Source organism: Phocoena phocoena, chromosome 15 (assembly GCF_963924675.1).
Source record: "Phocoena phocoena chromosome 15, mPhoPho1.1, whole genome shotgun sequence".
Lineage (NCBI taxonomy): Eukaryota > Metazoa > Chordata > Mammalia > Artiodactyla > Phocoenidae > Phocoena > Phocoena phocoena.
The window spans coordinates 56,454,446-56,476,498 of NC_089233.1; the positions used below are offsets into that span (position 1 = coordinate 56,454,446).

General features: G+C 40.3%; 1 protein-coding gene across 1 annotated transcript; it reads left to right on the forward strand.

Annotated features, from left to right (window-relative positions):
* The first annotated feature begins 4,987 nt into the window (after positions 1-4,987).
* LOC136135381 (small ribosomal subunit protein uS10-like) lies at positions 4,988-21,835 on the forward strand. Its single transcript, XM_065893264.1, is given in 3 exon segments — positions 4,988-5,031; positions 21,515-21,720; positions 21,723-21,835. Coding segments are annotated over 3 exon segments (363 nt in total).
* The last annotated feature ends 218 nt before the right edge of the window (positions 21,836-22,053 follow it).

Here is a 22,053-nt window from a genome sequence, read left to right on the forward strand (position 1 = left end):
ATATCAGAAAAAATAGACTTTAAAATAAAGACTACTATAAGAGACAAAGAAGTACACTGCATAATGATCAAAGGATCGATCCTAGGAGAAGATATAACAAATGCAAATATTTATGCATCTAACATAGGAGCACCTCAATACATAAGGCAAATACTAACAGCCATAAAAGGGGAAATTGATACTAACACATTCATAGTAGGGGACTCTAACACCCCACTTTTACCAATGGACAGATCATCCAAAATTAAAATAAATAAAGACACACAAGCATTTAATGAAGCATTAAAGAAGATGGACTTAATTGATGTTTATAGGACATTCCATCCAAAAACAACAGAACACACATTTTTCTCAAGTGCTCATGGATCATTCTGCAGGATCAATCATACCTTGGGTCACAAATCAAGCCCTGGTAAACTTAAGAAAATTGAAATTGTATCAAGTATCTTTTCTGACCACAGCGCTATGAAACTAGATATCAATTACAGGAGAAGATCTGTAAAAAATACAAACACATGGAGGCTAAACAATACACTACTTAATAACGAAGTGATCACTGAAGAAATCAAAGAGGACATCAAAAAATACCTAGAAACAAATGACAATGGAGACACAATGACCCGAAACCTATGGAATGCAGCAAAGGCAGTTCTAAGAGGGAAGTTTATAGCAATATAATCCTACCTTAAGAAACAGGAAACATCTCAAATAAACAACCTAACCTTGCACCTAAAGCAATTAAAGAAAGAAGAACAAAAAACCCCAAAGTTAGCAGAAAGAAAGAAATCATAAAGATCAGATCAGAAATAAATGAAAAAGAAATGAAGGAAATTATAGCAAAGGTCAATAAAACTAAAAGCTGGTTCTTTTTTTTTTTTTTTTTTTTTTTTATGCGTTACGCGGGCCTCTCACTGTTGTGGCCTCTCCCGTTGCGGAGGACAGGCTCCGGACGCGCAGGCTCAGAGGCCATGGCTCACGGGCCCAGCCGCTCCGCGGCATGTGGGATCTTCCCAGACCGGGGCACGAACCCGTGTCCGCTGCATCGGCAGGCGGACTCTCAACCACTGCGCCACCAGGGAAGCCCCAAAGCTGGTTCTTTGAGAAGATAAACAAAATTGATAAACCATTAGCCAGACTCATCAAGAAAAAAAGGGAGAAGACTCAAATCAATAGGATTAGAAATGAAAAAGGAGAAGTAACAACTGACACTGCAGAAATACAAAAGATCATGAGAGATTACTACAAGCAATTCTATGCCAATAAAATGGACAACCTGGAAGAAATGGACAAATTCTTAGAAATGCACAACCTGCCAAGACAGAACCAGGAAGAAATAGAAAATATGAACAGACCAATCACAAGCACTGAAATTGACACTGTGATTAAAAATCTTCCAACAAGCAAAAGCCTAGGACCAGATGGCTTCACAGGCGAATTCTATCAAACATTTAGAGAAGAACTAACACCTATCCTTCTCAAACTCTTCCAAAATATAGTAGAGGGAGGAATACTCCCAAACTCATTCTACGAGGCCATCATTACCCTGACACCAAAACCAGACAAAGATGTCACAAAGAAGAAAACTACAGGCCAATATTACTGATGAACATAGATGCAAAAATCCTTAACAAAATACTAGCAAACCGAATCCAACAGCACATTAAAAGGATCATACACCATGATCAAGTGGAGTTTATTCCAGGAATGCAAGGATTCTTCATTATATGGAAAGCAATAAATGTGATACACCATATTAACAAATTGAAGGAGAAAAACCATATGATCATTTCAATAGATGCAGAGAAAGCTTTTGACAAAATTCAACACCCATTTATGATAAAAACCCTGCAGAAAGTAGGCATAGAGGGAACTTTCCTCTACTTAATAAAGGCCATATATGACAAACCCACAGCCAACATCATTCTCAACGGTGAAAAACTGAAACCATTTCCACTAAGATCAGGGACAAGACAAAGGTTGCCCACTCTCACCACTCTTATTCAACACAGTTTTGGAAGTTTTAGCCACAGCAGTCAGAGAAGAAAAAGAAATAAAAGGAATCCAAATCAGAAAAGAAGAAGTAAAGCTGTCACTGTTTGCAGATGACATGATACTATACATAGAGAATCCCAAAGACGCTACCAGAAAACTACCAGAGCTAATCAATGAATTTGGTAAAGTAGCAGGATACAAAATTAATGCACAGAAATCTGTGGCATTCCTATACACTACTGATGAAATATCTGAAAATGAAATTAAGAAAACACTCCCATTTACCCTTGCAACAAAAAGAATAAAATATCTAGGAATAAACCTACCTAAGGAGACAAAAGACCTGTATGCAGAAAACTATAAGACACTGATGAAAGAAATTAAAGATGACACAAACAGATGGAGAGATATACCATGTTCTTGGATTGGAAGAATTAACATTGTGAAAATGACTCTACTACCCAAAGCAATCTATAGATTCAATGCAATCCCTATCAAACTACCACTGGCATTTTTCACAATAGTAGAACAAAAAATTTCACAATTTGTATGGAAACAAAAAAGACCCCGAATAGTTAAATTAGTCTTGTGAACGAAGAATGGAGCTGGAGGAATCAGGCTCCCTGACTTCAGACTATACTACAAAGGTACAGTAATCAAGACAATATGGTACTGGCACAAAAACAGAAATATAGATCAATGGAACAGTATAGAAAGCCCAGAGATAAACCCACACACATATGGTCCCCTTATCTTTGATAAAGGAGGCAAGAATGTACAGTGGAGAAAAGACAGCCTCTTCAATAAGTGGTGCTGGGAAAACTGGACAGATATATTTAAAAGTATGAGATTAGAACACTCCCTAATACCATACACAAAAATAAGCTCAGGATGGATTAAAGATCTAAATGTAAGGCCAGAAACTATCAAACTCTTAGAGGAAAACATAAGCAGAACACTCTATGACATAAATCACAGCAACATCATTTTTGACCCACCTCCTAGAGGAATGGAAATAAAAACAAAAATAAATAAATGGGACCTAATGAAACTTAATAGCTTTTGCACAGCAAAGGAAACCATAAACAAGACCAAAAGACAACCCTCAGAATGGGAGAAAATATTTGCAAATGAAGAAACTGACAAAGGATTAATCTCCAAAATTTACAAGCAGCTTTTGCAGCTCAATAACAAAAAAACAAACAACCCAATCCAAAAATGGGCAGAAGACTGAAATAGACATTTCTCCAAATAAGATATACAGACTGCCAACAAACACATGAAAGAATGCTCAACATCATTAATAATAGAGAAATGCAAATCAAAACTACAATGAGATATCATCTCACACCAGTCAGAATTGCCATCATCAAAAAATCTAGAAACAATAAATGCTGGAGACCGTGTGGAGAATAGGGAACACTCATGCACTGCTGGTGGGAATGTAAATTGATACAGCCACTATGGAGAACAGTATGGAGTTTCCTTAAAAAACTACCAATGGAACTACCATACGACCCAGCAATCCCACTACTGGGCATATACCCTGAGAAAACCATAATTCAAAAAGAGTCATGTACCAGAATGTTCATGGCAGCTCTATTTACAATAGGAGATGGAAACAACCTAAGTGTCCATCATCAGATGAATGGATAAAGAAGATGTGGCACACATATACAATGGAATATTACTCTGGCATAAAAAGAAACAAAATTGAGATATTTGTAGTGAGGTGGATGGACCTAGAGTCTGTCATACAGAGTGAAGTAAGTCAGAGAAAAACAAATACCATATGCTAATACATATATGTGTAATCTAAGGGGGAAAAAAAAAAGGTCGTGAAGAACCTAGGGGTAATATGGGAGTAAAGACACAGACCTACTAGAGAATGGACTTGAGGATATGGGGAAGGGGAAGGTGACAAAGTGAGAGAGTGGCATGGACATATATACACTACCAAATGTAAAATAGATAGCTAGTGGGAAGCAGCTGCATGGCACAGGGAGATCAGCTCGGTGCTTTGTGACCAGCTAGAGGGGTGGGATGGGGAGGGTGGGAGGGAAGGAGACACAAGAGGGAATACATATGGGAAGGTATGTATATGTATAACTGATTCACTTCGTTATAAAGCAGAAACTAGCACACCATCGTAAAGCAATTATACTACAATAAAGATGTTTAAAAAAAAAAGCATGACGTAAGATATCTTTCATTGACAAGCTTTGGATTAGACACTCCATTTCTAGAAGCAAGATTGACTCAGAAAGCCCAGAGCACCAAGAAATGTTGGCCTGAGATAGGAGTAGTGGCTGTTCCACTTCCCTACCACCTCTCAGATCCACTGGCCCCAACTTTGTCCTGAGAAGGCATGGAACTTCCTCTGCTCTCCTCATGCAGAGTCTAACCTTATGAAAGCAGATTTGCTCCGGGAGGATTTGTAATTTAATCTGTTACAGTGTCACCATGGCAACATATTTATGTTTCTTAAATGCCATTAGCCCAGGGGGCCAGGATTTGAAACTGCTTTACCCAGTGCCCGAGCTAGTGATTAACAAAAGATTGTGTTATAGGACACACAGGGCATACTGGGTGGTTCCAGGGCAAAGAAGACTTATGTGATCTCGGGTGGCCTCAGCCTGCAGTGGCTTGAAGCAGGGTTTCAGTTCCCGGTCAGTGATTGAGGTCAGTTTGGGGTTGTGAGAGCAACGAATCCTAGCCACTGGACAAGTGGTCAGTGACAAGGCCCTAGCCCTATGGCTTTGCAGAAAAGAATTTCCCCCAAAGACAGAAAGTAGTGAAACAAGTATTTATTAAGAGAAAAAAAGAGTACATATGGATAGACACACAAATGGACTCAGAGAGAGAGTCACTCCTTCACAGCAGTTTGAATCACTTTTATGGGGCATTTCTTCCATGTTTTCTTTGACCAATCATTTTGATATGCCTGGTTCAGAGTCCATATTTGGTGTATCTCAGGATTTTCCCATGGGTGAGCATGCATCTCTTAGCCAAGATGGATTCTACCAAAGAGGCCTATGGGTAAGTGAGCATTAGTTGGCATCACTCCCCTTTTGACCTCCAAGAGCTTTTCTGCGCATGTGTAGTCGGGGAGGTCTCCTGACTTCAAGAATGAGGAATATGTGGTCTCTTATCTTCTATCTGGGCAGGGCCCTGCCTCCTCTCTCAATTGTCCTGTTATTCCCATCTCGTCTCAGAGTGTCGTCCACAAGAAACGAACTCAACTGTTTACCCTGGGGACCCATCTGTCTCCTGCCTCATATGAACCTAATGTCCATTTCTCTTCCTTTAGGAGGGGCTGAGATTCCATTAAAGAATTGGGGCCTACCAGATCCCTTCTTGCCTCACTGAACACATTATTACCTCCCAAGGGCACTAAAAGAGAAACCCAAAGGGATTGGAGAGTGTGCATTTGCATCTCCTGCAGAGCAGTAGGGGAGGGGTGTGTGTGATGTTAGCGTTGGGTGAAAGGACAGGGGATGAATGGAGAATATAAGGGAGAATTGGGGGAAGAAGCAGGGCTCTCCTCTTCTCCCCTTCTCTCCTCTCTCCATTCATTCAATAATTTTGGGGAGGAACTAAAGGTACAGAGAGTTGATTTATCCACCTCAATCCTTGGGGCATACATTAGTTCATACAAGGTCTCTCTTTCCTTTCATTTCACTTCTCTTCGTTTCATTTTTCCTTCTCTTCCCTGACTCCACATATTTTCCTCCACATTATAGGTGTTTTAGATTGGGTTTTCTAGAAGCAGAGCTTGAGACCGAGATTCTTGTTCAGTGGTTTATTAAGAAGGAGCTCTCAAGAAATACTGGTTAGGTGAGCAGGATAGAGAAGCTGCTAAGGAAAGACCTACATCAAGTGATGTCTAGCTTCAGCCTGATCCCATGGGGAGCTATAGAGCATGAATGGCATCACAAAGTGTTGGTTTTCCCTTCCTTATTCTGCTCACCTTACCTTGAGGCAAGGGAGCAAGCCTGTAATCTGTGGGGTTGAGGGTTGCCGTGAGGCAGCCCTTCTCAGCTGAGGGCAGTTCTCCAAAGGAATGAGGCAGCTGTGTGACATTGGCAGTCAACACTCACAGCAGTTGGGGGGATGGGCATTCCATGTCCTTGTGGTGTGTGTCTATTTATTATGGTAAAATACTTAGTGTACATTCAAGAACCATTTATTGAACCCCTATTCTGTGTCTAGTGCTATACTAAGAACTAGGAGTTTTAGTTGTGATGAAAACAGACAGGATCACTCCCCTAAGTTAGAGTTAAATGGAGGAAATAGATATTAAACAACTATTTACAGAAATAGCCAGAATCCACACATAATAAGTACTGGGAAGGAGAAGCTCAGGTGTGACAAGAGATCATAAGGACAGGTGTCCTCTGGGGAGAACAGAACGAACTTCTTGAATATATATGGACGTGACTTAGACATAAGTTGGCATTAACCAAGCAGAAAATGGGAAGGCAGGTGCTCCAGAAACAGTAAGAAGAGCATGAGGAAAGTCCTAAGGTAGAAAAGAATTCTGTGAGTTCAGGAGATGGCTGGGGCACAGTGAGCAAGGGAAGGGGGAGAAGGGGACACACAGCATAGGATGCTGGGCCTTGTAGGTCATGTTTAGGACTTAAGGTTATCACTGAAACTCAGTGAAAATCCATCAAAGTTTTCAGCAGGAAAGGGACCTGATCACTATGGCGGTTAAGCGGGGCAGGGTGACCAGTTTGGAGAAGATGAATGGAAGCTGAGAGGCTCATAGAAGTCCAGGGAGAGATGCCCACAGCCTGGACTAGACTAGAGTGGCGGCAGTGGGCATGAGGAGAAGCAGCAGATTTCAGAAGAAGTAGCCATGAGTCTTGCTGATGATTTGGGAGTGGGGAGTGAGGGAAAGGCAAGCCTGACAACCAACTCCCATGTGAATTGAGGTGCCATTTTCTGAGGGTGAGATGCTGGGTAGGCAGCTGGGAGGATGTGTTTAGAACTCAGGGGATTGTGCCGAGCTGGAAATTTAAGTCCAGTGGTCATCAGCATGTAAGTGATACTTGGAACCCTGGGAGAGAGTATAGCTAGGGGAGAAAAGAAAAGAGACCACAAGCAAGGCCCAGGCAAAGGAGGGAAAACAGCAAAGTTTCAGGAGAAACCAGAGAGATAGGAGTAACAAAATTGTGGCACCAATGAACTCACTGGAGAAGCTTCAGGGAGGAGGGTCAAGTCTGGGGAACTTTGTTGTGTCAAGTCAGACACGCCTGCAAATGTGGCTACAGGGAGATGCTGTGGAACCGTGAGGTCTGCTGGCAGCTTTCTCTGTGGGAGGCTTGGCTCGGAGGTGAGGGAATGAAGTGATGAAGACAACTCATTTAAATAAATTTGGTTATTTGTGGAGAAATAGGGCAGCCTCTGGACTGGGAGTCAAAGAGGAAACTGTTTAAGATGAGGTAGATGTTTGAGTGCTAGGAAGGAGCTGGTCTATGGGAGAGAAATCTAGGGTATAGGAGAGTGAGGCATTAATTACTAGAGGAAAGTTTGCAGTGGTGGGAGCAGGTAGGAGGCAGTCTACAGTCTCCATTTTTTGGCCAATGTTGGGCCCATTCACAACAGTGTCCCATGCTAGGGGAGTGAAGAGCAGGGAAGAAGGTGTGGGAGCATTTTAAATGGCATCCAGGCCTGAGTCTGGGGTAGCAGACCCCCTTACTCTCACAACCCTCTGGATCCTCAGTCCTGTTCTTTGCTGCTGACCCTGGGCAAAAGGTTATCATCCCCAGCTAGTCCTTAGGACCCTGCTTCCCATCCTTCACCCTCTCACCCTCCCCAGACAGAGCTTCCTCATGCTGTTCTCAGGGTGACTTGTCCAAATAGCTACCCCCTAACTTCTCCATTTCCCCTGTCAAATGATTTCTTATGTCAGCTCTCTATAAAGAGACTTTATTTGAAAGGATTATTGAAGGGAAGAAAAGGTACTATTGAAAGGGAAAGGGAGTGGGGCAGAGGGAAAACACTCTGACCATAAAATCTGTGTTTCAATGGTTAGGCAAAGAGGGTTTTATCTTTTATAGGGAGAAGGATAGAAAGAACAGGGGTAGGGACATGGGATAAAGGGGAGTGACAACATCAGACGGTGTATCAGAGGATATTTTATGCTGAGGCCAGGATATTCTCAAGAGGGGCTGTATGCTGGTTCAAGTTGAGGGTGGGCAAAATTTCAGGGACCTGAGGGAAGGAGATGATCTTAAGCAAAGTTTGGTTAACAAGCATTTTGTTCCTACTGATGATTGGGGGCAAGAAGTTCAGCCAATCACTTATGAGGCAAAGAATGGGAATCTGGAGGGTCTGTGTCTGGCCAAGTTGGGGGTAGCATCGGTGAGTCTTATCTAAGTCTTATGGTAAAGGGATGGTCGGGCTGTGTCTGAAAAAAATGCACAACCTAAAAGTTGAGAATTATATTTTATTTGGCAGATTTTCTGAGGACTAAACCCAGAAAACAGCTTCTCATATCACTCTAAAGGACTGCGCCAAAGAGGTAAAGGAAGAGCCAGGATATATAGAAGTTTTGCAACAAACACCAGGTAGAACATCAAAAGATTACTGTTAATTAAAGAAAACCAGACATCTCAAGTTAATGAATTTAGTGCTTTTCTATGTATGGAAAGATGCAAGAGTCTGGGTTCATTGAAATCATTCCTTTGATACGCATCTTCGCTATCTAGGGCTAATATCCTGCTTCTCTCCATTCTGAATCCCCTCAAGGTGCAGGGGTGGCTGCAGTGGCTGAGGGATTGGCAGCAGGCAACCTCCTTGTCTCCATCCTGAGTTCCCTTAGAGCTCACTGTCAATAGTGGCTATAGTGGCTGATGGCTTGATGACCATTCTTTGCTGACATGGCAGGTAACATTTTTCATCCACAGTGCCTCCCCTTGGTAATAAGTTCAACAAATATTTGGGAGGCTTTTTATGACAAATTTTGTCCCACAGCGCCAAGACGGCTCATTCCTAGATCAGGCAAGGATTCTGCTGATATGCCACTCAATGTGCTGATCTTTTTTGGATCAGGCCCTGTTGATAATCTAAAATTCTTTGGCTCTTCTATCTTACTAGTCTATTATGATCCAGGAAATGTTTTACCTTGTTGCTTCTTCCCATATCTAGATTTGCACTATTACAATTACTTTATGTGGAGTTTTTTATATATAATCAACAGTCTCAAGACTTTTAGCCATCATTAATTTTGCTGGAGTCCTGGTTACACATTGGGTAATGCAAAAGACAATCTTATAAACTAGACAGGATAAGTAATAAAGTCATAGTGCAGCAGAGAGAGACACAAAGAATAAACAATTTGGAAACAAAGAGAACAAATTAAAACAATAATTAGTATAACTAGTTGTAATCTGGTTGCAGTAAACCATCAAGTCTGCAAGGGAGTCAGCTGGAGAAGACAAATTCTGGAATGCTCAGGTAGAGAGAGAAAGATACATGTTTTATCTTTGTTTACAAAGGTGTACTTATCAACTTGTGTGGGTCACAGCATAAGAGGGAAGGTTTTTCTGGAAAACAAAGATTAAAAGTCAGTATATTTCAGGACTTCCCTGGTGGTGCAGTGGTTAAGAATCTGCCTGCGGGCTTCCCTGGTGGCGCAGTGGTTGAAAGTCTGCCTGCTGATGCAGGGGACACGGGTTCATGTCCCAGTCCGGGAGGATCCCACATGCCGCGGAGCAGCTGGGCCTGTGAGCCATGGCCACTGAGCCTGCGCGTCCGGAGCCTGTGCACTACAGCGGGAGAGGCCATGACAGTGAGAGGCCCACATACTGCAAAAAAAAAATAAATAAATAAAAATCTGCCTACCATTGCAGGAGGCACGGGTTTGAGCCCTGGCCTGGGAAGATCCCACATGCTGCAGAGCAACTAAGCCCATGCACACAACTACTGAGCCTGAGTGCCACAACTACTGAAGCCTGCACACCTAGAGCCCATGATCTACAGCAAGAGAAGCCACCACAATGAGAAGCCAGCACACCACAACGAAGAGCAGCCCCCACTCGCTGCAACTAAAGAAAGCCCAAGTGCAGCAATGAAGACCCAACGTGGCCAAAAATGAATAAATAAACAAATAAATAATCTTATTTTAAAAAGTCAGTATATTTCAGAAAAAGTCATAAAATTATAAATCATATTTATCAGTTCATTCAGTACAATGTAATTAATTCCTGATGATCCGGATGAAATCGGGTTTTCCATTAGAGTTTTGTAAATTTTTTACCCAGTTTAGTGGTATGATCTAAAAGTTATCAGAACTTATATTTGTAAAAAAAAGTTCTTTTTATGAATTTTCTTTGATATCTTCATTTTACGAGTATCAGAGTAAAACAGTGACTGTGTATAAACAGCAAAAGACTACATGGTGAAAGATCTGGTCACAGTGAAATTGACAAGAAACTTGGATATTTCTTGGACATACATTTGAAGATAATAACTAGAATTGTGACTGATAACATTATTCCAGAGCATATCAGATTTTTAAGAATTCCATGTAAATTTTAGAATATCTGTATTAATGACATTTATCTATACAATATAACCAAAAGTTCATCTCCAATCATTTGACAATGCTTCTTAGGTAATTTAACATACCAAATAAACCAAATAATATTAATTTAATATTCCTCTCTGAGATGTCTCAGGGTTCCTTTGAAGCACCTCAGAGTTAGCTAGAGGTCAAAATAACTTGTTAGAATTTGATATTTGAGAAGTTTGTCAAAAATATCAAAAAGGTCTCAAAACACTTGATCAGATAAGGATCATAGATCACTGTAGAACAATACTTATTCTCTTAACCAAAGTGACAAAAGATTTAAGAAACAGAAAACCAAGTACAGATCACTGAAAGGCAAAAGAACTCACACAATCTGTTATCAAAAGCAGTATTCCAAGAAAACTTTGTTCTCTTAACAGAGAGATAGGAACCAAGTCCAGTCTTGTACCAGCCTACTTTTAATAACAAAGCCCATTTACCTAATTAAATTTAGTCTAATTCCAGCCTGACTATGTACAAAACTTCTTTTACAGGGTTCCCTTTCTGCAAACCTTCCACAACTTTTTTGTGTCCATATTAGTTTGTCCCTTATTTTTTTTATCCAGAAATAACCAGCTTTAGGACAGAATTATTCTTTCCCCTTAACAAAATATATTTCCATACCTTCTTTTGCTGAAAACACACATCCTACTTCTTTGTATATGGAAATGTTCCCCTTATTATCTTTAGTAGCTTTAATTACATACTACAAATTTTAACCCTTAAAAATCTTAATCTTTAGCAAAAACCAACAAGCAGCAAGTAATTGTAAACTGTTTGTCATACTAGCATTTTCTGATTGGAGTATCCCATAACCTCTGAAACATATAATTTCTTTCCTCAATGAGGTACAATATACGTGTCTAATAAACCCAAATACCTTTAGTTTCCCTCTTGTAAGGAGACAAAAGTAGGTAAATTTAGACCTGTTTAGCAATTAAGGTTCCAGTATCTTATCTTATTTGAAGTGACCTAGATATTCAGTGAATTCCCATCAATTAGCAAAACTCTTTACCAAAATCTGGAGAAACTAGATTAGACAGACGTACCCAAAGCGTAAGTATTCCTAAAGAGCTCACCTGAAAATTCTTATCTCATTTACATTTATTTTATAACCTATGAAAATATTACCAAACCAAGCTAATTTTGTTGTTGTTATTGACAAACTCTGTAACAGAAATATCATGAACGTATTGACATTCAGGATACCTAGGTACAATAAAAGTAAAACACGTCTATATTGATTAAACCAGTAAGCTTAAACTAGCTTAAGCTAGCATACCAGATGTTGATTTAATATTGTATTTCCTAGATCAGGTGAACCTGAAATTTAGTCTGGCCAGGTTCTTTCATATTTAGAAATGTTTAGTTTGTAAGTGCTTACTTTTAAGTCAATTAAATAGAGCTCTTTTATACATTTAATTGTGATAATATTTTCCAGAGGTACAGACATCACATATAATGTACACACAGCCATATAAACAGACAAAACTAGAGATCTCATAGCTTCACTTTAAAAACTTTTTTATGGGGAATTCCCAGGTGGTCCAATGGTTAGGACTCTGCTCTTTCACTGCCTGGGGCCAGGGTTCAGTCCCTGGTTGGGGAACTAAGATCCCGCAAGCTATGTGGCATGGCTAAAAAATAAATACATATATAAATGAATTTTAAAAATAAAAACTTAGTTATGAATCAGGTATTACAATTTAAACTTACTATTTTATAAATAACAGTTGGAATAAATTAAATTTGCTTGCTCAGATGACTGACTTTACTGTTTGTGGAAAAGACTTTTATGATTTGTATTTGTCCTTGATAAACCCTCAAGGAGGATATGAATTAGATTTTGGTTGAGGGAGGCTTTCTACTGGTTTGAGTTTAAAAGGCCACCTTTTCCCTTTTTTCCCATTGGTTTCAGGTTCTACCTGATTGAGCTAATTCGGTTCAGTCTCAGGTCACTGTGGGCTGTATTTACATTTCTGATTTGTAGAGATTTGCAAGACAAAGACAGTTGCTTTTGATTCCCCAGAGAACTGGTCTGTCACATAAATGATATTAAAAGATTGATTTGCCCAAATGTATTTTCTTTAATTTGTTTTTCTATATCAGTGAGAAGATTTCCAACTAAACTGAAATTTCAGAGCTCTGTGTTTTAGAACTTTAGGGTGGGTTTAATTTATCATGCCTTCAAAAACTCGTATAAGGCATTCAACAAAGGCTCTCTTTCTGAGTACACAAGTTAGACCCAGAGCAAAATCTCTATTATTATTAGCCTCCGAATATTAGCTCTCGGCTTTACTTTATCTTATATGGGCTCAGGTAACCCTATTGGTTTTCTTTAGTATGTTTAATTAATATTTCCCTAGGGGAAGATTCATATGCCCTCTTTTATAATACCAAGCAGGGGAAGCATTCTCCAGTGAAACATGTCTATCCCACAATATAATTAAGCAAAAGTGATGTAACAATCTTGTCGTGGTCCGAACGCAGGTTGGAAAATAATTTCCAGACATAAGGCAGAATGTAAAGAAGATAGAATTTATTAGGGGAAAGGGTCACTGCCAGAACAGCAGGCCAACTTCCTTGTAGTCTGGGAGAGTTGAGCCTGAACATGTGCTATTGATCAGTTTTTGTAGGCGTTGCCCAGGTGGGCTCAGGAATTTCGTAACCTTGGCAACATGGTGGGGAGGGTGATTAAGAGTCCAGTAGCGGGTGTAACGCTGAAACTTTTTCAGGCAGGGATGTCCTTTGTCCTTGAAGCACCATTGTCCTTGGAGCATCACCTATCTTATATAAAGCCCATTTAAATATACCAATTTTTATAAATTTTCATCTCAATTTTATCAACTTTTATACTTTTAACATTAGTTTCCATTCAGATCCAATCAACAAGTGTTGGTCTTACAAGGAGTCCTAGAAGCCTTTCTTTATATCCTGACCTTTTCATCTATTTTTGTATAAAAGGTTCTGGAGGGGTTGAGCCAAGGTACTCTGGCCCTTTTGTCAATCCTTTAACTTGATTAATTGGCCTAAATATCACCCCAAGTAATTATTGATCAGGTATCTCTGTAATTTTTCCCCAGCCTTTTAAATATATATATAACTGGGGTAAATAAAGAAGACTTGTTTGGAGCCCTTTATTGTTGGGGGTCAATGGGGGGTCCCTTTGGCCCATCCAACCTTAGGTAGTATTGTATCAAACCTTTGATTTAATCCCATTAACATCTGTTTTATTTATCCCATTTTAAAATAACCATCTAAAGATTTCTTTATCCATTTGAAATAAGTCCCTTTAAAGTTTCTATCCTGTTGGGAAAAAGTGTCTATACAGTTTTTTTTCCTTATTTTCCTTTTAATCAACCTAATTAACATTAATTATTCTAATGTTTTTATTAGCATCTGTAAGATCTGCTGAGGAGAACACAAATAAGGCTTCCCAAACTGGTTTTTCTTGCTTGTTTTAAACTAAGGGAGTTCTTAAGTTAACCATTTTATATATATATAAATTTAATATAATTTGATTAATTTTCCTCACAGGTACCAATAAAATAGCTGTTTATAATGAGAGGTCTATAGAAATTTACCAATTTAGAGTTTTTTCAGTTTGAAGGATCCATCATTTGGCTATTAATGAGATATATCTTAATAGTGATTCAAACCAATGAGACACAAGAGGGTTCCCTACAAGAGAGTGTTAAAGATGCTGCCTAAACAAGATCCGGAAAGTTTACTCCAAAAAATACTTTAAGAAAGTAAAGGACTTTGTTGTACAGGCTGACACATTGAAGGTTAAGATGGCAAAAAGCCCCTGAGAGTTGGTACAGTCACACAAAAGACTACTCAGAATCCCAGTCTATTCAGTTGGCTGCCAAATGTATACCGTATGTGTACCATTTTCATGGCAGAGACCAAATTCTCAAAATACACACAGGCTCATGCACACACACACACAACTGCGAAGATCAGGTAGAACATTTACATGTCAAAGACAAAGGAAGAGAAATGCAAGTTCCCCCTAGAAGGACTTTGTTTCTCTAAGGTCAGAATTCTGAAAAGATGTTTTATCAAGACAGTTTTTTCTAACTTAGCTGTGTACACTATAAAATAGCCCCATTTTAGTCATTTTCAGGGCAAAATTTTCTTTAGTTCCCAATTAAGCAAGTACTTGTAAGTTTTGTATGTACATAAACCTTTCCAGGGTATTGGAGGCTGGCAATATGTTGTCCCTTTTTCTTTTGTTTTGAAAGCCTTGCTCCCCATTCTGAGGTTGGTTTGTTGAAATAAAATCAAAATCACTTGTGAGAATAATGTGATGGGCCAATGTGCTGCTTGTGAGCTTAACTGCTCTACATTTTACCCCAGAGTCATTTCAGCTCCTCTATGTGTCTTGGGTTCTTCCTCTGTTATTATAAGACCACCATGGGTACCCAGATCATGGAATGGCCAGTTCTTAGACCACCATGGGTGCTCAGATCATGGAATGGCCAGTTCTTATTCATGTCCCTGGCAGAGCAAGCTTTAATTAAAATGAATGGGTTTCCCTATAGGGACTGCTGCATGGTATGAGAACTTGCTTCCACCACTTTTGCGAGTTTCTCAATTACCTGAGGAAGCAATCACTGGCTGAGAGGAGATGTCCCCTTCTTCAGAGCTGAAAGCTCTCATACGATTTCAGTTTTATTTCAGCAAACTCTATTAAGGTAGCCAATTCAAGAAAAAATGACGGGTCAGTCTTCCCCCTAATTACCCAGTCCAACCTATTCAGTGTTCTTTTAAATGACCAAAGTCTTCCCAGTCTTTCACCTGAGGATAAAGCCACCGTGTTTAAACTGAGCAAAATCTTTCTCTGTCTTTCACAGAGGATAGCCCAGGTACTTCTTTTTGAAACTAAATTTCAAGGGCAACCTACTCTTCCAGAGGGGAGTTTAACACCACTGAATAAAATTTAGGATTATCAACAAATAATGGGAGATCCATGAACCAGGATAGACTCACCCAAATATGCCTGGACTCTCCGAGGAGGTATACAGGACCAAGAGACTTCTGCTTGTACCAGGCTCCAGATCCTCGTAGAGTTCAGGCAAAGGAGGGAGATCTGTTCTGGGTCCCTTTGTGGTTGCCAAAATTGTTGACTGAAAAAAAATACACAACCTAAAAGTTGAGAATTATGTTTTATAAGGAGGATTTTCTGAGAACTAAAGCTTGGAAAACAGTCTCTCAGAGGGACTGGGCTGAAGACGTAAGGGAAGAGCCAGGATATATAGGAGTTTTGCAACAAAAACCAGGTAGTCAGGATATCAAAAGATTACTGTTAAGTAAAGAAAACCAGAAATCTCCTCAAGTTAATGAATTTAGTGCTTTTCTATGCTGGGAAGATATGAGTCTGGGCTCATTGAAATCATTCCTTTAATATGCACCTTAGCTATCTAGGGCCAATATCCTGTTCTCTCCATCCTGAATACCCTCAGGGTGCACAGCTGAAGGTGGCTGCAGTGGCTGAGGGATTGGCAGCAGGCAACCTCTTTGTCTCCATCCTGAATTTCCTTAGAGCTCACTGTCAGTAGTGGCTGTAGTGGCTGATGTCTTAATGAACACAGTATCCTTTGTTTGCAGATATGGCAGGTAACATTTTTCATCTACTGCTGCACCCCACAGGCCAGCAAGTTCTATAGTTGCCCAGCCTCAAGACCTAAGAAAGAGGCCACAGTCAGCAACAGAGACATCAATGGTTTATTAGATAGGGGATCTTACATGTCCAAAGCAAGATCCCGAGCAACAGCCTACTGTATACGGCAGATGGCAGGCAGGACATGGTCACAGCCCTTGCTATGGGAGTGGGTGTATTACCAGTTATAGGGGGAATTGATTTCAGGTTGGCTCTTTGGTTACCAGGAAAAACAGCAGAAAGGCATGTTCCTCAGAGCCTCTTTGATAAACTTGCAGGGTAGAGCCATTCTGATCTAAAGATTAGAACAATCACTAGGTAGGGTGGGATGAGAGAGTATGGGGGTTAGGGGGTGGGGGGCTGGGTTGTGGGGAACAAGCATATGGACAGTTACTGATTAGGCTCTATGGCTAAGAGGGAAGATCAGTCAGGTGAGTAGGGTGTAGGTCAAGCAGGGGCTGGTCAAGGAGGAGTGTAGAGAGAGCAAGAGAACTGCCATCTTGCATGGTTTCCAGGAAAACAAAAGTATGAGAGGATTTCTTAACCATTGTCGTTTTCTAGGAGCTCGGGTAAAGTTCAACATTGTTCTTCCTTATCCCTGCCCGCCCCATTCACAGTTCCCATTGCTTAGAGCAGCAGATTTGTGCTGGATGTTAAGAAATCTGTCCCTTCATTAATAGCCTCTCAGGGGTGTGAGGCTGCTTAGACCTTTCTACATTATGTGAGGAGAATTGACATCTCCTGGGGGTTTGTTTGAAAGGTCCAGCTTCCAGGCTCAACTGTGAGCCACTAGTGGGGATGGAAGTGTAGGCCTTCAACCTCAGCAGCTTCACTTCTGCAGGCTTCTTCTGCCCTCAGCTCTGTGCCTCTGAGGGTGAGGAGTTGGTTGCCCAGGTAACTTGGCCCTCAGGTGATCAATTCACACCAGCATGGCTGCAGGTGCTTGACCATCTTCCCCTTTCCATCCTCCTACTTAACTGTACTTAGTTGCTAAGTCAGTGTTTAGTAGGGCTGGGTTGGTGTTTAAGGTGAGGGTTTTGGCCATTTTGGTGAGTTACTCAGTTCTCTTGGGTCTCTCCCATGTAAAATGTTGTTAAACTTTTGTTTGATTTTCTCCTGTTAATCTGTCCCATGTCAGCTTAATTCTTAGACCAGCCAGAAGAACCTAGAAGGGTAGAGGAAAAGTTTTTCTTCCCTGACAGGATAAATGTATCTCCCAGGTAATTCTAATGGGCACCCAGGGGTAAGACCCAATGCTCTCAATGTTCACTAAGAACAGTGCTTCTCAAGCTGCAGTGTGCCTAGGGGATCTCGTCCAAATGCAGATTCTCATCAGCAGGCCTGGGGTGGGGCCTGGCATTTCTATCAGGTTCCCAGAGGGTACCAGTGCTGTGGTTTTGGGGATCACACTTAAAAGTAGTGAAGTCTAGAACAGAACAATGGCTCCACAGCAGAATCCCAGGGGAGCTTTAAAAGTTACCAATGGCTAGGCCCCATCCCTCATTGTGAAGTAATTGTGTGGAGCGAGGCTCAGGTACTAGGAATTTTAAATGCTCCTTTAGGTGATTCCAATGTGCAGCCAGAGTTGAGAACTGCTGATTTAAAATGATGGGATGCAGTGCTTTTAATAGTGTTGATATCATTTCATGCCTTACCTCCCTTGCTGCTGTCTTTTTGCTCCAAACTGAGCCTTCTAAATGCCCCATTCGAGGTTCCAGGATAATCTATGGAAGCCAGAAGTTCCTAAACCACCTTTGTGCATCCCTTATTCCTCCTTCCCAGAAGTGTTCATCAGTGAGTCCCTCCTCATTAGTCTGGACAGGTACAAGGTATTAAAGCACTCCCTGAGATAAAGTTTTTGAGAATGATGTGCCATCCTGATAGAAGTTTGAGTGGTGGATAGGTGCAGAGTCAAAGTCCTCTTTCATCCTACCATCTCTACTGTGGGCTGCAGCACATTTGGGGGCTTGCTTCTCACATTCTTCCCTCCGCCCAATGCAGAGCAGGGGCCTGTATAGCTCTACCTGACCTCCCCTTGGTCCAGGAGTCCTATCCATGGCATCTGGACCCACTTCAGTGATGCTGACTGGCACTGGCCCAGTGCCGCATGCTGCTCAGCTGGATTCTCCCTGGGGTGGTGGGGTCCACCTCCCTGCTGGTCTAACCTTGAATCACACTTTTGTAGTCATTTAGCCTCTGACCTGGTCAACAATTCCAGAGCCAATATAGCCTACCAGATGGGTAACCCTACCCTCAGGCCTCAGATTCTCCCCTATCCCTGTCACTGCATAAGGAATCCAACCAAATTTTGAGATAGGATTACCAACTCTGCTTTACCATTAGCTCCCTGCTTCCCAATCCTTGTCACCTCTCCCAGAGTCTCCAATTATTTCTAGGACTGTCTTAATACATAAAAGCTACTCAAAGCAAAATTTGTTGGAAATCAATTTTATTCATTAAAGTATACAATTAGGGCACTTCTAGTGATGGAGGAAAATCAAACAACAATGGGATACATTGCACTGAAAAGGGGGTTTTCTCTGCTGAAGCCATTATTGGAATGAGTGCCATTAATTTTATAAAAAAAGGTATCATATGCAGAAAGGCTCTAACAACCACTTTAGGTGATTTGGAGCCTTTACTGGTTATGAAGTGTGGAAACTGAGGATGGAGAGGCCTGTTGCAGTGTGCCCATTCCCAGACCTGGAATGGGAGAGATCTTTGAAGCTGCACTTATCAGGTGGCTTTGATCCTCCCAGTCCTAGAGATAAAGACAAGATGAGGGAGATATTAATATTATTATTTATACTTATGTAACTTACATTTGGGGACTCTTTTGTAAATTGCTTAAGGCATTACTGATTTATATGTAATTTCACTTCTCGTAGCATCACTTCTGGGTGGAGGATAAAGGCTTTAGGTAGTTCCAAGGGTGCTCATTAAGCCAAGTCTAGTGGGAACAAATGTTCCCTTTACAGTTTGGCTTTTATGGGAAATTACATCTTTAGTAGAAGCTTGTGTGCTTTAGTGACCTAGGATGGTGGTTTTTGAAAGATTTCCCTGTTGAAAACATATATGGACAATGTATTGGAGGGAGTCACAGGCAGCTAGGAAAAGTGGTGGCCTGGATTATGGTTTTGACAGAGGGTGTCCACTAGGAAAAAAGGTGATTCAAATATATATCACCATTATTATTTTTTTTAATAAGTTTATTTATTTATTTTTGGCTGCTTTGGGTCTTCGTTGCAGTGCACGGGCTTCTCATTGCAGTGGCTTCTCTTGCTGTGGAGCACGGGCTCTAGGCACATTGGCTTCAGTAGTTGTGGCACGTGGGCTCTAGAGCTCAGGCTCAGTAGTTGTGGTACACGGGCTTAGCTGCTCTGTGGCCTGTGGGATCTTCCTGGACCAGTGCTCGAACCCGTGTCCCCTGCATTGGCAGGCGGACACTCAACCACTGTGCCACCAGGGAAGCCTTAATGCCTTTTTTTTTAATTAAAAAAAAACACTTTTTTTTTTGAAATACCTATAAATTCACTAGAAGTTTCAAAGAAATTTACACAGAGATTCCATGTGGCCTTTACCCAGCTTCCTCCAAAAAATAACAGAGTTATAGTACAATATCAAAACCAGAAAATTGACAGTGGCACAAACCACAGAATGTATTCAGATTTCACCAGTTATATATGCACTCCTTAGAACGTGTTTCTGTATAGCTCTAAGTAGTTTGACCACATGTGTAACCTCAAGATACTCAACTTACACCATCACTTCAACACTCCCTCATGATAATTCTTTATAGCCCCACCCACACATACCCTAATTCCCATCTCTAACCCTTGGCTACCACTACTCTCTTCTCCATTCCTATAATTATGCCATATATATATATATATATATATATATATATATGATATTGGCTTTCTTCATTCAGCATAATTTTCCTTAGTATTCATCCAAGTTTTTGTGTATATCAGTAATTAATTCCTTTTTATTGCTGAGTCGTATTCCATGGTATGAATGTGTCAAAGTTTTTTAACCATTCACCCTTTGAAGGACATCTGAGTAATTTCTGGTTTGGACAATAAATACAAATAAAACTGCTACAAATATTTGTGTGCAAGTTTCTGTGTGAAAATACATTTTTGTTTCTTTGGGATGATATATGCCTAAGACACAATTGCTAATCATAAGGTAATCCCATTTTTCAGTATTTATTTATTTTTTCAGCTGCACCACATGGCTTACAGGAATCTCAGTTCCCTGACCAGTGATTGAACCCGGGCCACAGCAGTGAAAGCCTGGGGTTCTAACCACTAGGTGACCAGGGAACTCCCCTGTTTTTCAGTTTTAAGAGGAAATTCCAAATTATTTTGTAGATTGACTGCACCATTTAACAGCCTCACCAACAATGTATGAGTGATTCAGTTTCTCTGCAACCTCACTAATATTTAGTATCACTGTTTTTTATTTTAGCCATTCTGATAGGTATATAGTGATACCTCACTGTGGTTTTAATTTGCATTTCTCTAATGTCATATGATGTTGAATATTGTTTCATATACTTACTTGCAACAGAATCTCCTTCAGTAAAGTGTTAATGTCTTTTGCCTATTTTCTAATTTGATTGTTTGCTTTTTTATTGTTGATTTTTGAGAATTCTTTATATATTCTAGATACTAGCTCTTTGTCAGATATGTAGTTTGTAAATATTTTTCTCTCTTTTCATCTGCTGCACAGGGAGTTTTACAGAACAAAATTTTAAATTTTTTATAAGGTCTAATGTATCAATTTTTGTTTTATGGATTTCCTTTTATGGTTTGTGCTTTTGGTATCAAGCCCAAGGACTTGACTTTTGGCCTAGTCCCAAGTCCCACAGATTTTCTCCTGCTCTTTTTCTAGAAAAAATATATAAATGGAGGTTTATTTTTTTGCCAATAGATTTTCAATTCTTTCAGCACCATTTATTGAAAATGAATACATTGGATTCCTTTTGCTACTTTGTTAAAAATTAGGCATATTTATGTAGATTTATTTCTGTGTTGTCCACTATTTTCCATTGATCTATGTATCTACCGCTCCACCAATCCCACAGTCTTAATTACTATAGCTTCTTTCTCAAAATTATTTTGTGTATTAAAGAAAAAAAGCAGCACTTTGAGGAAGATGCAGTCACCACTGCAGTGGAGCCCGGGGACTCCCGCTTCTGCACCTGACTCACCACTGTTTGCTCTCATCCAGGAACAAGTCAGTCAGGAAGCTGCACCGCAGTCATAGCCTAGCGGAAAGACTTCCCTGGAGCCAGAGGTAGCGATTCACCGGATTAGAATCACCCTCACCAGCTGCAACACGAAGTCTTTGGAGAAGGTATGTGATGACCTAATCAGAGGCGAGAAGGAAAAGAATCTCAGAGTGAAAGGACTGTTTCGTACGCCTACCAAGACTCTGAAAATAACTACCAGGAAAACTCCTTGTCATGAAGGTTCCAAGTGAGGATCCACAAGTGACTCATTGACCTGCACAGTCCTTCTGAGATTAAGCAGATCATTTCCATCAGTATTGAGCCAGGAGTCGAGGTTGAAGTCACCATTGCTGATGCTTAAATCAACGTTTTTAATAAATTGATAATCCATTGTTAAAAAAAGAGAGCAAAATAAGCCCAAAACAAACAATAAGAAGAAAAAATAAAAAGCAGAAATAGATTGGAAAAAAGAAAACAATAGAGAAAATAAGTGAAATAAAAAGCTGGTTCTTTGCATACAAATGGCCACAGGCACATGAAAATTTGCCCAACAGTGTTAATTATTAGAGACATGCATTC